Source organism: Scyliorhinus torazame, chromosome 21 (genome assembly GCF_047496885.1).
Source record: "Scyliorhinus torazame isolate Kashiwa2021f chromosome 21, sScyTor2.1, whole genome shotgun sequence".
Classification (NCBI taxonomy): Eukaryota; Metazoa; Chordata; class Chondrichthyes; order Carcharhiniformes; family Scyliorhinidae; genus Scyliorhinus; species Scyliorhinus torazame.
The window spans coordinates 76,030,559-76,047,718 of record NC_092727.1 but is presented as its reverse complement, the minus strand read 5'-3'; the positions used below and the strand labels follow the sequence as shown (position 1 = coordinate 76,047,718).

Sequence of the window (17,160 nt, the reverse complement as noted above, 5' to 3'; positions counted from 1 at the left end):
GGGAGTGCTCACAGGATTAAAGACTGCAAACAGTTTGGTTCAGTCTCAGGCAGGAATGGAGTTGGGGGCACTGAAGAAAATGGCTTTAGTCTCCCTGATGTCTAGTCGGAGGAAATTGCTGCTCATCCAGGACTAGGTGTTAGACAAGCAGTCTGCCAATTTTGAGATAGAGGAGCACTCGAGATAGAGCTCGGTGTTATCAGCAAATTTATGGAAACTGGGAGGCAGCATGTGAATGAGAAATAGGAGAGGACAAAGTTAGATCCTCGAGGGAAACCAGAGATAATGGTGTGGGAATGGGAAGAGAAGCCATTGCAGGAAATTCTCTGCCTATTACTAGATAAATAGGCCTGGACCGGGTGAGAGCAGTCACACAAAGTGGGATGATGGAGGACAGGCATTGGAGGAGGAGGTCAGGCTGAAGACAGGTCAAGAAGGATAAGGAGGGATAGTTATCCACAGACATAATCACACAGGATGCCATTTGTGTCATTGCTGAGGGCTGTTTCAGTGCTGTGATTGGGTGGAAATTTGATTGGAGATGTTCAAACATGAAACTGCAGGAAAGTTGGGAGGCGACAACACGTTCAAGGCTTTTGGCGAGGAAAATGAGATGGGGCTCAGAGCAAGTCAACCAAACTTAGAAATAGACAAAAACTGGGACCTGATGGTTTACATATGTGGATCCTGAGGAAATTTGATATTCTGAACATTCCGAACATCCTACACTTGACCGCACCCCATCTTTTTGACAATGTTACAGGCTTTATTGTTGGGAGCTGCTTTTGAATTTCTACTAAAGCTCTGCATGAGAACATGAATCTGCAGAATAAAGCCCCAGCGATCCCTCCTCCCCCACCCTCCCAAGCCCCCTGTGTGTTAGCAATGATTGATCTGAGAAAAACAAAAACAGGCTTTCAGCTTTGATTTATTTATTTAGATTGTACCATTTCATCCAGGTATTCAAAGCACATTTGCTGTTAGGATGTACAAGCTCATTTTAGAATGAACGTAAACATACACACCTCAAGCTTGGAGTTTCCAACATTTGCCACCTCTTTTTCCCCCTTGGGTCTAAAAGGTCTAAAGATCCTGTCAGGATCTTTACGCAAGGAGAACTTTTAGGAAGAAATCTTCAGGCAGCCAAATTGTTCAAACTTCATTTTAAGATATTATTGGCTTCTTTTACAATCTTAGTTGTGAATTACTAGGAATCCATCAGTCATTCTGCTGCGCATTGGGTAGTAAAGTGGTCGCAGTTCTGGCATGGACCTTGTCTGCTGCATATGGATCATGTTCCCACCACTTTCCCATATGGGAAGGCATTGTGGGCACATGCCCCTGTTCCCCAGTGAGAGAGCCTCTGTTCCAGCAGCACTATTCTATACATTTCATCCTTGAGAGTACAGCACAAATCGTTCAGAACAACATGGTTTATATAGTGATTTTTGTTGTAATGTATCTTTAAAGGATATCAGCATAACATCACGTGAAGGGAAATGTGTCAGGTGATCCAGTCTTGATTTCACCTTTGCTTTGAGCAGAGCAAACACACACAGCGCTGACGTCTTCAAGCTCTACGCCTATGTATAACAGTTCTCTTGTGCCTAGTCTTAATAAATGAACCCACAATGTGTATACTCAATTCCTTATGAGTGACTCCTTGTAAAAGAAATAAGCATGGGTATTATATCATCATAACCGCACAACACTTTTAATATAGAAAATGCTTGATGTTGCTTCACAGAGAGAAATGAAAGGCAAGGACAGTGGAGACTGAGCTATGAAGGAAGAGAATCAGAAAGTCACCGAGAGTGTGGTTGGGGTTTTCAGAATGGTTTCAAGACTGGAAAGAGTTGAGAAGGGATTTTGTCCCAGGGTTCGGGATCAAGGCAGCTTCTGGATTTATCCCCAATAGGGAGAAGAGTGAAGAGAGGGGGTGCTTTACAGAAGCCCAGGGTCAGTGGAATGATGGGTTAGAGAGAGAATATGGATGAGGAGAGAATATAGATTGCAGAGAGAGAGTGGGAAGGGAGGAATTGAGGTCTTGTTAGAATTTGTAAACAGGGCCAAAGATTTTAAATACATTGTGCTGTTGGGAATGGGAACAAATGTGGATGAGTGAGGGTGGGGAGGAGGACATGGTGCTGGACAGGATAGAGATGATTGTGTTTTGAACAATTCGAATTTCATGGCTGGTGGGAGCCAGAAAGCAGAATATTTCAGAAATCTCGGCCTGGATTCTCCAGTCGCCGAAATCACGTTTGACGAACGGCCGAGAATCACATTTCCCGACCGAAGCGGGGGTGGCTCCGCTTTCACGCTGCTCCGCCTTCTCCAAAGTGGCATACTCTATGAGTACGCTGTGCCAAGTATCGATGGCCTCAGGCCATCGATGCTCCGCTCCTGACTGGCTGAGTTCCCGACGGCACGGGACACGTGTGGTCTCATCCGTCGGGAACTCAGTGTGGCGGCTGCGGACTCAGTCCAGCCCCGCCACAGTTGGGGGAGGGCCGATCTGCGGGCAGGGCGGGACATTATTCGGGGCTGGGGGCACTGTGGTAGAGTGGTCCGGGGCACGTCGGTTGGCCAAAGGGGGGGGACTACTTCGCGGGCTGGGTCCACGAGCGGCCATGAAGCACGGCCGCCGCCACGCGCATGCGCGGCCATGGACCCGGCAATTCTCCGGGGCATATCGGCAGCTAGAGCCGGGTGCTCTATGCTGCAGTCCTGCTAGCCCCCAACAAAACGGGGAATCGGTGGCCGTTTTGCACCAGTTTTACTGGCATAAAACGCCACCGTTCCCATTCCGGCGTGAGGACATAGCCCCAGAATTGGAGAATCCAGCCCCAGATATGTGAAGAATTAAGGTAAGGGTTTCAGTGGAGTTGGGAACAGAGATGGCCCATGGAGAATTTTTTAAAAATCAGTCTTGGCAATGAATAGTCTATAAGATTTGAAGCTCAGAATAAAGGCAGCATTTTACAGAATATGTTCAGATGAAACTTGCTAATCATCAATACAGTTTACAGATTTGTGAAGCCTGTGACGGCTCTTTCAGAAATGTGGTTCCCTCACCTATTTGAGATTGGTGTGTAAACCTTCTGCGATGTATTCTCCTTCTGCACACCATTCGAAGGAAGAAGGATGGAAAATTGCTCAGTTGCAATAATGGATTGAGGGAAATTAGCAAGAACAGAAACTGAACTAACTTTTGTTTTTAAGACCGTATGTTCAATCTGATTTGGCTTCAAACCTGTCCTTGCAGCAGCTGTCTCATTAGGCAGGAGCACAGATTGGGGATATTGTTACATTACTGTTGGCCCAAATCCTTGCCAAGGGGCCCTTTTTCCAAAATCAGGAAATGTAATTCTATAGGACCTGAAATAGCTCGTAACCCTAGGAATAGAAGCCTGAGTAACTCCATACAGGACATGTATAAGTAACAACAGAACTTTTCATGCTGGGAACTTAATCTTCCTCATCTCCAAGTCTGAACCCCAGATATACACATCTCTGCGGTGGTCGGGATTCGACATTGAATGCAAATCAGCATGATCCAGACAAGAATGTAAGCTGGCCCTCCCCCATTTACAGCACTGTCACTAAACCCTAAAGTAACAACTTCCATTTCCCCCCGATATTCTCTCAACTTGTCAGAATTTGCGGGGGAAAAAATAAAGTTGTGGCAATTGTTGAACCTTTCACCTGAGGAATGTTTACCTCCAAATTGGACAATACGATTTCTTTAAAATGCATATGGCTACAATTACAACGATAATCAAGCAAATGAATGATATAAAAAAGCAAGCATTCTTCAGATGTAACAAGGTTCCAAGTTTGGGATGATCAATTCAAGCAACCAAACTGCAATAACTAATACTGGAGAAACTTGTGTAAGACTTGGGTGTGCTGGTAGAAAGAACACAGAAAATTAGCATGCAGATACAGCAAGCAATTAGGAAGGCAAATAGCATGTTGGCCTTTATTGCTAGGGGATTGGAATACAAAAATGAAGACGTTTTGCTCCAATTGTACTTTAGTGGACCACACCCGGAATACTGGGTGCAGCTTTGATCTCTGTATTTAAGGAAGGGTATACTCGCATTGGGGGCGGCACAGTGATGGTTTACCAGATTGCTCCCTGGGATGAGGGGGTTGTCCTATGATGAGAGACTGAGTAAATTGGGTCTATGTTCTCTGGAGGCTAGAAGAGTGAGAGGTGATCTCATTGAAACATATTTAGAAGGGGCTTGATAGGTTGACAGATTGCTTCTGCTGGTCAGGCAATCTAAGATCACAGAGCCACCGTCTCAGGGTAAAGGGCCAACCATGTTGGACTGAGATGAGAAGAAATTTCTTCACTCAGACAGCTGTGAAGTTTGGAGTATTCTCGTGAGAAATTTCACCACTTTCTGATAATTAACCCAGGCCAGAGTCCAAGCATTATAAGCTAGGTCACATGACTGTGTGGCTGGGAATGCCAATCAGAAATCCAGGCATGTGAGCTGTATGATGTTCCCGCCATTAATGTAATTGAGTGAAATATTACGTGGAACAAACCCTTAAGTTTTTGATTGTCACCCCCAGAAAAACAGAAAAAGGCCTCTATTCACCCCCGAAACAACACTCAAAATGACCTCTCGTCTACTCTGAAGCTACTTTGAGTTTATCCTGCTAAATGACCCCTGCTCTATGCCTAAATGACCCCCTACACTGCTCCAAACTGACCCCGAGCTGACCAGCAGACAGGACTTTGCTCCTGTGGCAGTAAAGTCACTTTGATTCTAAACCTTCTTAAATTCATGAGTCAGTGCATTGGCTGTTTCATGTGGAGATCTGGAGGTCCAATCAGGAAGCTTTTGCCAAACTTCATGACTGGGATTCTCCGGCCGTGGTGATTACCTGTGTCCTCCGGCATTGCAACCCCACTTGTGGGTTTCCTGGTGGTGTGTGGTGGCTTGAATGGGAAATTCCATTGACAAGCGGTGGGTGTTTGGAATCCCACCACCAGGGAATGGCACACCACTGAGAAACACGCAGCCTGGGGGGTTGGAGAATCCAGCCCCATGAAGCAGAAATGGTTGGATCACAAAATACAAAATTTACCTGAACCATTCCATACCTACAAAATACCACAGAAACTGAGGCCGGTAATTCACACCCCTCTCCTGGCTGTGAGCGTGTGGTTGGGAAAGGGGTAACTACCCTATTTCCAAGGCCTGTCTAACCAACCCTGCCATGGTCCTTTCATTCCTCAGTGGTACTGTTGGGCCTGGAGAACTGCCACTCAGCTGATTGGCTGGCAGCTCTTGGAGGCAGGACACGCTCACATGGTGTCAAAACCACAACCTCAGGCACAACCACAGCCACAACCTAAGAGAGATTTGGTTGTGACTTTAAGAGCCAGTGAGGCAGGCATACGCCCAACTTTTCAGCTGGTGGTCGGGGGCAGGGCCTTGGTGAAAAATCGGCCTGAATGAGCTCATGTGGCCCCCTCCAATGAACAGTTTGGCTGAAGTTGCTTTATCCCCTTCTAATAACCTGCTTGGTTGCTGCCAATCATATGACCATTCCCTCTAATTGGACACTCAATGCTTTACAAAGTCTGTCAGTGACAGGAAATCTTGGCTGGAAATTTCCAGGCCTTTCTGAGCAGGGGTCTGAACTGTAACCACACGAGCAGGGGTCTGAACTGTAACCACACGAGCGGGGGTCTGAACTGTAACCACACGAGCGGGGGTCTGAACTGGAACCACACGAGTGGGGGTCTGAACTGGAACCACACGAGCGGGGGTCTGAACTGGAACCACACGAGCGGGGGTCTGAACTGGAACCACACGAGCGGGGGTCTGAACTGGAACCACACGAGCGGGGGTCTGAACTGGAACCACACGAGCAGGGGTCTGAACTGGAACCACACGAGTGGGGGTCTGAACTGGAACCACACGAGTGGGGGTCTGAACTGGAACCACACGAGCGAGGGTCTGAACTGGAACCACACGAGCGGGGGTCTGAACTGGAACCACACGAGCGGGGGTCTGAGCTGGAACCACACGAGCGGGGGTCTGAACTGGAACCACACGAGTGGGGGTCTGAACTGGAACCACACGAGCGAGGGTCTGAACTGGAACCACACGAGCGGGGGTCTGAACTGGAACCACACGAGCGGGGGTCTGAGCTGGAACCACACGAGCAGGGGTCTGAACTGGAACCACACGAGCGGGGGTCTGAACTGGAACCACACGAGCGGGGGTCTGAACTGGAACCACACGAGCGAGGGTCTGAACTGGAACCACACGAGCGAGGGTCTGAACTGGAACCACACGAGCGAGGGTCTGAACTGGAACCACACGAGTGGGGGTCTGAGCTGGAACCACACGAGCGGGGGTCAGAACTGGAACCACACGAGTGGGGGTCTGAACTGGAACCACACGAGTGGGGGTCTGAGCTGGAACCACACGAGTGGGGGTCTGAACTGGAACCACACGAGTGGGGGTCTGAACTGGAACCACACGAGCGGGGGTCTGAACTGGAACCACACGAGCGGGGGTCTGAACTGGAACCACACGAGCGAGGGTCTGAACTGGAACCACACGAGCGGGGGTCTGAACTGGAACCACACGAGCGGGGGTCTGAACTGGAACCACACGAGCGGGGGTCTGAACTGGAACTACACGAGTGGGGGTCTGAGCTGGAACCACACGAGTGGGGGTCTGAACTGGAACTACACGAGCGGGGGTCTGAACTGGAACCACACGAGCGGGGGTCTGAACTGGAACCACACGAGCAGGGGTCTGAACTGGAACCACACGAGCGGGGGTCTGAACTGGAACCACACGAGCAGGGGTCTGAACTGGAACCACACGAGCGGGGGTCTGAACTGGAACCACACGAGCGGGGGTCTGAACTGGAACCACACGAGCGAGGGTCTGAACTGGAACCACACGAGCGGGGGTCTGAACTGGAACCACACGAGCGGGGGTCTGAACTGGAACCACACGAGCGGGGGTCTGAGCTGGAACCACACGAGCGGGGGTCAGAACTGGAACCACACGAGCGGGGGTCTGAACTGGAACCACACGAGCAGGGGTCTGAACTGGAACCACACGAGCGGGGGTCTGAACTGGAACCACACGAGCGGGGGTCTGAACTGGAACCACACGAGCGGGGGTCTGAACTGGAACCACACGAGCGAGGGTCTGAACTGGAACCACACGAGCGGGGGTCTGAACTGGAACCACACGAGCGGGGGTCTGAGCTGGAACCACACGAGCAGGGGTCTGAACTGGAAATACACGAGCGGGGGTCTGAGCTGGAACTACACGAGTGGGGGTCTGAACTGGAACCACACGAGTGGGGGTCTGAACTGGAACCACACGAGCGGGGGTCTGAACTGGAACCACACGAGCAGGGGTCTGAGCTGGAACCACACGAGCAGGGGTCTGAACTGGAACCACACGAGCGGGGGTCTGAACTGGAACCACACGAGCGGGGGTCTGAACTGGAACCACACGAGCGGGGGTCTGAACTGGAACCACACGAGCAGGGGTCTGAGCTGGAACTACACGAGCGAGGGTCTGAACTGGAACTACACCTTCCTGTCACGCTGCCATTTTGCCAGTGGAGGAAAAGGTTGGTGGCTTCAAAGTCCATTGGCAAATCAATTGAGCCGCGCCAGTGGGCATTTTGCCCAGTCCGGATGCCACCGAGGGAGATGCTGGGTGGGCACAGCAGGATTCCCTGCCAGTTCCAAAATGGAGAGGGTTTATCTGGTAATCCCCATTCGAACCATCTGTTTGATACATTTTAGTGTATTTTACAGGCTTCATCCACATTTAATTTATAGTTTGAATTATTTCTTGGTATCAGTTGGGTTCGTCATGACATTTGGAGACTTTGGCAGGTCTCACAGAAGTTGCCTCGAGAAACGCAGAATTAATTTCATTTTCCTGGTCCTCGTCTTTTGTACTAAACTTCAGAACACATCTGCTGTGCCGCCCTGCGCCCAACTTGTTCGCTGCCCCGGGCCCCACTCCTCCGCTGCCCCGGGCCCCACTCCTCCGCTGCCCGAGCCCCACTCCTCCGCTGCCCCGGGCCCCACTCCTCCGCTGCCCGGGCCCAACTCCACTGCCCCGGGCCCCACTCCTCCGCTGCCCCGGGCCCCACTCCTCCGCTGCCCGGGCCCAACTCCACTGCCCCGGGCCCCACTCCTCCGCTGCCCGGGCCCAACTCCACTGCCCCGGGCCCCACTCCTCCGCTGCCCCGGGCCCCACTCCTCCGCTGCCCCGGGCCCCACTCCTCTGCTGCCTCGGGCCAAACTCCTGCGCTGCCCCACTCCTCCGCTGCCCGGGCCCCACTTCTCCGCTGCCCGGGCCCCACTCCTCCACTGCCCCGGGCCCCACTCCTCCGCTGCCCCGGGCCCCACTCCTCCGCTGCCCTGGGCCCCACTCCTTCGCTGCCCCGGGCCCCACTCCTCTGCTGCCTCGGGCCAAACTCCTGCGCTGCCCCACTCCTCCGCTGCCCTGGGCCCCACTCCTCCGCTGCCCCGGGCCCCACTCCTCCGCTGCCCCGGGCCCCACTCCTCCGCTGCCCCGGGCCCCACTCCGCTGCCTCGGGCCAAACTCCTGCGCTGCCCCACTCCTCCGCTGCCCAGGCCCCACTTCTCCGCTGCCCCGGGCCCCACTCCTCCGCTGCCCGAGCCCCACTCCTCCGCTGCCCTGGGCCCCACTCCTCCGCTGCCCTGGGCCCCACTCCTACGCTGCCCTGCGCCCAACTTCTCTGATGCCTCGGGCCAAACTCCTCCGCTGCCCCAGGCCCCACTCCTCCGCTGCCCATGGCCCCACTCTTCCGCTGCCTCGGGCCCCACTCCTCTGCTGCCCTGGGCCCCACTACTCCCCTACCCGGGCCCCACTCCTCCCCTACCCACGCCCCACTCCTCCGCTGCCCCGGGCCCCACTCCTCCGCTGCCCTGGGCCCCACTCCTCTGCCGCCCTGGGCCCACTCCTCCCCTACCTGGGCCCCACTCCTCCGCCGCCCCGGGCCCAGTACTCCGCTGCCCTGGCCCCATTCTTCCGCTTCCCCAGGCCCCATTCCCCCATTGCCTTGGCCCACAGCACTGCCTCTACCTGTGAAATGCCATTGATCAGCAGTGCTCCTTCTTCAACACTGTTGGCCCTCATTCTCTATGGTTTCGCGTAAGGAATTTCCATGGGAAAATAAACTAGAACTGATTCAGGTGCCTGAGCTATACACGGCCACAGGAACCCATCAGTCTCTGAGGAAACAGTCACCGGTGAGAATGATGAATATGGTTTCCTGTCTGGATTGTGTTCTTTTTATTTGGTTTGGGTGTTTTTGGTGTAACTCAATAATGGGACCATGACTGCAGAATATTTTGCACTGATATAGCATTCTATCCAACTCCCCGAAACATCTGACAGTACTTCACGCTCAATGAATGATTGTGAAATCTAGAGTCAGATATAAAGAATAAAGGCAGCATGGTGGCTCAGTGGTTAGCACTGCAGCCTCATGGCACCGAGGTCCCAGGTTCTATCCCAGCTCTGGGCCACTGTCCGTGTGGAGTTTGCACATTCTTCCCGTGTTTGCGTGGGTTTCTCCCCCACAACACAAAGATGTGCAAGGTAGGTGGATTGGCCATGCTAAATTGCCCCTTAATTGGAAAAAATGAATTGGAACCCTAAATTTATATTTAAAAAAAGATATAAAGAATGGCCTTTGTTTGAGAGACGGGAGGAAAAGGGGCATTATTAGGATTCATTTTAGAAATGGAAATCCAATGATGGCACAACATTCCCTTGTCTGCTATCAATCAGGGCTAACTATGTTCAGAGAAACCTTACACAAATTAGATGTTGGTCTACCTATATTGCTGACAGCTATTTATCGGTGAGTGTGAAGCTATATTATTTCCTCCAGTATTTCGAATTGCAATGAATATCGTTGAATAAAAATCCTGAATCATACAAATTACTCTTTGTTGAAGCATTGAAGAGCTGACTTTCTGACTGCAGACAGCTTGACGGTGTGGCTTTGTCCAGTGACCATACAGATGAGGGATGGCCACCATTTCTTGGCTCCAATGTCGATAAGCGAGACTACCTCCAGCCCCCAGCACTCAGATAATCGTCCCTTCAAATGGAACATTCCGGTTGCCTTCAGCGACAAACCCAACTGAACTTTTACCTCACTACACTTCTGCAAAGGTCAAATCAGCTGGGTTGTTGTTGGCAGCCTGGATTTGGGAGTTGTAGCAGGATACCATGGATAGCTGAGTGCCTTCTTTTGTGCTGTGACTCTCCATGGAAGGGGGGCAGTATCTCGAATCAGCTGTGAGGTACCACTGAGTACACCATCTCCGCCACTTGTGGCCTAGCTCCAGTTGCACCTGAACAACCAAACACAAAACATTCAGAGGAGGCTCCAAGCAATTGCATTCCTCAACCATTTAATACATAAAACTTTATATAATGTCAATCCTTCTGGTCAAATGAAAGGAAACAATTGTCTGATTTTTAATGTCCTAGCTTGAGGAACATGGAGTTGATGTGTGGTGACCCAATGGGGGGGATGGACTGTGCCTGATCCTTTGTTAAGAGCGGGAGGAGGTGGATCATAGAATTATAGAACCCCGCCAGTGCAAAAGGAGGCCAATTGGTCCATAGAGTCTGCACCGACCCTTCGAAAGAGCACTCTACCCATGTCCGCTCCCCCATCCACCCCGCCCTAACCCCATAACACAATAACCTAACCTGCACATAGATACATAGAAGATAGGAGCAGGAGGAGGTCTTTTGGCCCTTCGAGCCTGTTCCGCCATTCATCACAATCATGGCTGATCATCCAACTCAATAGCCTAATCCTGCTTTCTCCCCATAGCCTTTGATCCCATTCTCCACAAGTGCTATATCCAGCCGCCGATTGAATATATTCAAAGTTTTAGCATCAACTACTTCCTGTGGTAATGAATTCCACAGGCTCACCACTCTTTGTGTGAAGAAGTGTCTCCTTATCTCTGTCCGAAATGGTTTACCCTGAATCCTCAGGCTGTGACCCCTGGTTCTGGACACACCTATCATTGGTAACATCTTCCCTGCATCTACTCTGTCTAGTCCTGTTAGAATTTTGTAAGTCTCTATGAGATCCCCCCTCATTCTTCGGAACTCCAGTGAGAACAATCCCAACCTAGTCAATCTCTCCTCATATGGCAGTCCCGCCATCCCTCAAATCAGTCTGGCAAACCTTTGCTGCACTCCCTTGAGCGCAAGAACATCCTTCCTCAGGGAAGGAGACTGAAACTGCACACAATACTCCAAGTGTGGCCTCACCAAGGCACTGTACAATTGCAGCAACACATCCCTGTTTCTATACTCGAAACCTCTTGCAACAAAGGCCAACATACCATTAGCCTTCTTTACCGCCTGCTGCACCTGCATGCTTACCTTCAGCGAAAGGTGCACAAGGACACCCAGATCTCTTTCTCTTCACATAGCTGTAGAAACTCTTAATAATAATAATAATAATTGCTTATTATCACAAGCAGGCTTCAATGAAGTTACTGTGAAAAGCCCCTAGTCGCCACATTCCGGAGTCTGTTCGGGGAGGCCGGTACAGGAACTTAGTGTCGGTCTTTATGTTCCCTACAAGCTTCCTTTCATACTGAACTTTCCCTTCTTAATCAATCCTTTTGTCTTTCTTTGCTGAATGCTAAACTGCTCCCAATCCTCAGAACTATTATTTTTCTTGGCCAATCTGTATGCTTCTTCCTTGTATCAGATACTACTTCTCATTTCCTTTGTAAGCCATGGATTGGCCCTCTTACCCCCTTTGCTTTTGTGCCAGACAGGAATGAACAGTTGCTGTAGTTCCTCCATGCATTCCTTGAATGTTTGCCATTGTCTATCCACTGTCATCCTATTAAGTAACTCTCCCCAATCTATCAAGGCCAACTCATGCCTCATATCCTCATAGTTCCCTTTATTAACATTCAGCATCCTAGTCTCCAAATCAACTACTTCACTCTCCATCTTGATTTAAAAATTCTATCATGTTATGGTCGCTCATCCCCAAGGGGTCTCGCACAGCCAGATTGGCAATAATTCCCTTCTCATTACACAGTACCCAGTCTAAGATGGCCTGCTCTGTAGTTGGTTCCTCCACATATTGGTCAAGAAAACCATCCCGTATACACTCCAGGAATTCCTCCTCTATGGCATTGTGGCTAATTTGATTTGACCAATCTATGTGAAGATTAAAATCACCCATGATCACTGATATTCCCTCATTACATGCATCACTAATTTCTTGTTTAATACCATTCCCAACCTCACCAGTGCTGTTTGGGGGTCTATATATGACACCCACTAATGTTTTTTGTCCCTTTGTATTTCTCAACTCTACCCATACAGATTCCACATTGTCAGAGCTAATATCCCCTCTCACTATTGTGTTAATTTCCTCTTTAACCAGCAGTGCCACGCCACCACCTTTTTTTTATGCCGTCCTTCCTAAATACTGAGAACCCTGGGACATTCAGTTCCCATCCCTGTTCACCCTGCAGCCATGTCTCTGTAATCCCACTTAGATCATACTCATTTATATCTATCTGGATTAGTTCATCCACTTTATTGCAAATCCTCCATGCATTAAGACACAGAGCCTTTAAGTTTGTCTTTTTCACAATGCTTGTCTTGCTCCCAATATTTTTCTCCACTGTCGTGTTTGAATTTTGTCCTTGGTTTCTCCACCTATCACTTTTCTTATTCACTTTTCTACCTTTTGCTTTTGTCCTTGCTCCCTCTTTCTCTGACTCCTTGCGTGGGTTCCCATCCCCCTGGCATTTTAGTTTAAATCCTCCCCAACTGCTCAAGCAAATAGCCCCCCAAGGAAATCAGTTCCAGTCCTGCCCAGGTGTAACCCGTCCAGTTTGTACAGGTCCCACCTCCCCCAGAATTGGTCCCAGTGCCCCAGGAATCTGAAACCCTCCCCCTGACACCATCTCTTCAGCCACGTATTCATCCTATATATCCTGTCATTTCTACTCTGACTAGCACGTGGACATCTTTGGACTGTGGGAGGAAACCGGAGCTCCCAAGGGAAACCCATGCAGTCAAAGGTACAATGTGCAAACTTCGCAGTCACCCGAGGCCGAATTGAACTCGGGTCCATGACGCTGTGAAGCCATAGTGCTAACTATTGTGTCACCGTGCCGCCCTGTACAAGAATTGTCTCATCACCAGTAGTCCAGGACCTAATTCTCTCCTGTTTGTGCACTGATTTTAAAGCAAGACTTCAATTTGGATTCAAAGCATCTTTTCTAAATATGAATTTAATCCTAATGCATTGCAATTCCCATCTCAGCATCATAGTTGGGTTGAAAAAGGGGATGGGTACAGGGAAATGCTTTCAATAAAATCTACGTATTGCCTTAGGCAGTAGAGAGTTCCCACTTAAAGCAGTGAATTTGCTTCTTCTAAAAATGATAGACTGCAAGAATCGAAAATGAGCCCAGTCCTCATTATTGTCACTTTGAAGCACATTGAGAGAGGCACAGAACCAATCCTGTGTGAGTAAGAATTCTTCTGAAAACTTGCTGCCCATGATTCTCTGAAAATAACAATCGGGGGCAATTGTTACCTGTGGTTTATGATATTCCCCCACATAGCCACCTCAATGCAGGCAGGAGGATTATGGAGGATAAGAGATTTAAGCAGGTCATTAAAGATAATTTAGGAGCCTGTTAGATAAGCTCTCTGAAAAGAGCCAAAGGTGTGAAAATTCATGAGGAAGTTGTAGAAAGATGATGATTGGGAATGGAAGATAAAATCATAAACTTTGATTCTGCTGTTGCTTCTGATCAATAGTTGCTATTCTCTTAACACATACATGGGGAGGCAGTGGAGTAGTGATATTATCACTGGACTAGTAATCCAGAGACCAGGGTAATGCTCTGGGGATCCAGGTTCAAATCACACCAGGGCAGTTGGTGGAATCTGTAGTTAAGAAAAAAAGTCCAATTGTTGTAAAAACCTATCTGGTTCACTTATGTTTGTGTACTATGATAATAAATGAATCAGTGTATGAAAGAACAACTAGTTATTTAATGTTGAATAAACTGTGGGTAAACTAAACTATTGCTCACCAAACTGTGGATCTTTTAACCATGCTACCAACACCTTCTGTAACTCTGATTAAGACTGGCACTGTCTGGCTCAAGTGTCCTGTCCGGATCAAGTGTCCTGTTCCTCTTGCAGGGTCGGAGGTTATATACACTGTTACATACACTGTTACTGCATATCATTACAATGTCATTTAGGGAAGGAAATCTATTGTCTTTACCTGGCCTACATGTGAATCCAGACCCACAGCAGTGTGGTTGACTCTTAAATGTCCTCAGGGATGGGCAATAAATGCTGGCTCTGCCAGCGATGTCCACATCCATGAACAAGTAAATAAAACAAAACATTGATCAAAGTTCTTTGTAATGGATTTGCAAATCCCAAGATAGAATGTGATTGGCTGATAATGATTTCCTAGGCTTGAAGTACACAAATGAATTATTTCTCTTCTTTTCCATTAAAGTCGTGTGATAAATTGATGCAATTTATGATGAGTGAGCGGTTTTCCTTGTGCAACTTGCAGATGTTTCTTACATGCACATCTTGGCTTTTTGAATCAGAATAGTCCCAACTGCAGAACACATGTGAGAACATTAACAAATGGGGTGTTTCCCAACAGACCCGGTAAATGTCAATGCAGACCCAGAAAGCCCAGAATCCTAGGGCCCACACTATTCACAGATCAGGACATCCAAACAATACCTCGAAACACCCTGAAACTCAGCAACAAAATGTTTTTACAAGCGTAATTCGCTAACCGAATACTCCCAGTGGGAATTTGGGCTTGAAGCGAATGCTTCAGCACTGGCACATTAGTTGCCCAAATTCCAATTCACTTTCTCTTAAGGCTAATTTATGTATCAGAGAATACATCCCTGCTGGTGAAACATCACCTGATCTGTAGTGACGCCAGTAGTGGGTGCTTACGCGGGCTTGAGCTCTCCATCTTAGGTTGTATGAGCAACATCCCTAATAAAACCTCTCTTCGTGTTTGTAAGAGTCCCAAGTGTGGGTGTAGCACCATCGATCACACACGAGGCGAGACGTAAAGAACTTCAATCGAGGCTTTATTGAGCAGACTTGTTCAGACACGTTCCCCAGCAGCCCACTCACAGAATGCAGCTGCGGGGTTTACCCAGGTTCTTATATCCCTCCTATCTGGGTGGAGCCCAGTAGGTGGAGGATCCAATCGGGATCCAGCATCTGTCCTCCAAAAGCTGCTCGGCCTTCCTGGTGTACTGTATTACCCCTAATACATACCACCACAGTGGGCATCTCCAAACTGTTTCTTTCTGCTACAAACTCAGAGTTAGAAAGCTACAGAATGGGGAAGTTTTGCTATGTATGTTATTCCTTGGCCTTGCTTTGGGCTTTTTGGGGCTTGAAGGATTGGCGGCAGCTTTTCTTCGGGTTCCTTTATAACCTCCATGAGACCCACAGGGACAAGCCAATTAATCTGCCCATGGAGTACAAGTTTCCCCGCTGAGGGGCAGAGGTCCAACAGCGGGATAGTTAACTCTGGACATTAAAAGCCGGTCCAGGTAGGAGTCGAGCTGCAGAGTAGTCGTGACTGGGACTGTTACTTGTACATATTTTACTTTAGCAATAAACCATTAATTTTTCCTTTCCATGTTCTTCTGTGACTATTCAATTGCCGACTATTAAAGTGGAATTACAGTTGGCGCTGCTAACCGTTTGGGACACAGCCACCTCTCTTTGTGGCGGAATAAGGTTTGCACCATTTTGAAAATGCCACCTCTTTGGCAGACTCAATGTTTTCGATGTGGGTATGGAGGACTGGACACAGTATACGGAGCATGTGCGCTATTTCTGAAAGGCAAACATTATTGTTGGGGATGATCGCCAGACGGTAATTCTTCTGACTGCCTGTGGGGCCTCCACTTTTAGGGTCATAAAGAGCCTGACACACCCCAGGGCCCCAGACTCCAAGTCATTGGAAGAGCCAGTAGCACTCGTGCCAAACCACGACGACCCCAAGCCGTCGATTATCGTACAGAGGTACCGATTTAATATGGCTGAGAGGACCCCAGGAGAGTCCGTTACTGAGCTTTTGGCATGATTACGAAAATCGGCAAAGTTTTGCAACTATGGGCCATCCCTACCAGAGATGCTATGGGAGTGCCTTGTATGCGGAGTAAATAATGTAGTGACCCAGCAGAAATTGCTAGCTGAGCTGTTGCTGGACCTAAAAAAAGCCGCTGAGATCTCCCTCTCACGGGTCAGTGAGGAGAAGGGAGTATTGTCCCGCCGCATGGCTAACAGAATAGAAAGGTTAACAGCATATCACATTCAGGACATTGGATGTGGCGGAGCAATATTATGCTTGGATCAAAAAAGAAGGGTTGTCCGTCATATTTGTGGTGAAGAAATTTCACCAGTGCCTGTATGGATGTCTATTCACTATTGTGATGGACCACGAGCCATTGCTAGGGCTCTTTAAAGAGGACAAAACGATCCCACCAATAACATCGGCCTGGATTCAGCAATGGGCCCTGTTGCTAGCAGCGTACGAGTATGCCTTTGAGCATCGTCCAGGCACGCAAATTGCAAACGCATACGTCGCTCCTGCTGCCAACCGACCCCCCGTCTCCACTGAGAGCCGACAATGTCGTTTTGCCATTTAACTTTATGGACAACTTGCTGGTCACCGCTCTCCAGAAATGCGACTGGACGCAAAAAGGCTCCGTATTGGCAAAAGTACAGCACCTTGTTTTATATGGGGGGACAGCAAGGGAAGCTGCCCGAAGAACTACAGGCCTTTGAAACCAAAATGCTGGAGCCCAGTGTTGAAAACGGCATCCTTCTGTGGGAGGCTCGCGTCACGGTCCCACGCCAGGGCAGAGATTCCATCCTTCGGGATCTGCACAATGGTCACCTCCGTGTATCATAAATGAAGATGCTAGCCCGTAACTATGTGTGGTGGCCAGGTCTGGATGGTGCGATAGAACGACTGGCTCAACAGCGCACATTCCAAGAACAGCAGAAGCTCCTGCCTGCT

General features: G+C 49.2%; 1 protein-coding gene across 1 annotated transcript in view; it reads right to left on the bottom strand.

The window, feature by feature from the left end:
• Window positions 1-9,048: 9,048 nt before the first annotated feature.
• The window catches only part of LOC140398357 (vasoactive intestinal polypeptide receptor-like), a 380,360-nt gene continuing 372,248 nt past the window's right edge, over window positions 9,049-17,160 (bottom strand). The window contains exon 13 of the mRNA XM_072486947.1: window positions 9,049-10,411. Within this exon, the coding sequence (XP_072343048.1) occupies window positions 10,214-10,411 (198 nt within the window). The 3' untranslated portion in view covers window positions 9,049-10,213. The remainder of the gene's footprint in view (window positions 10,412-17,160) is intronic.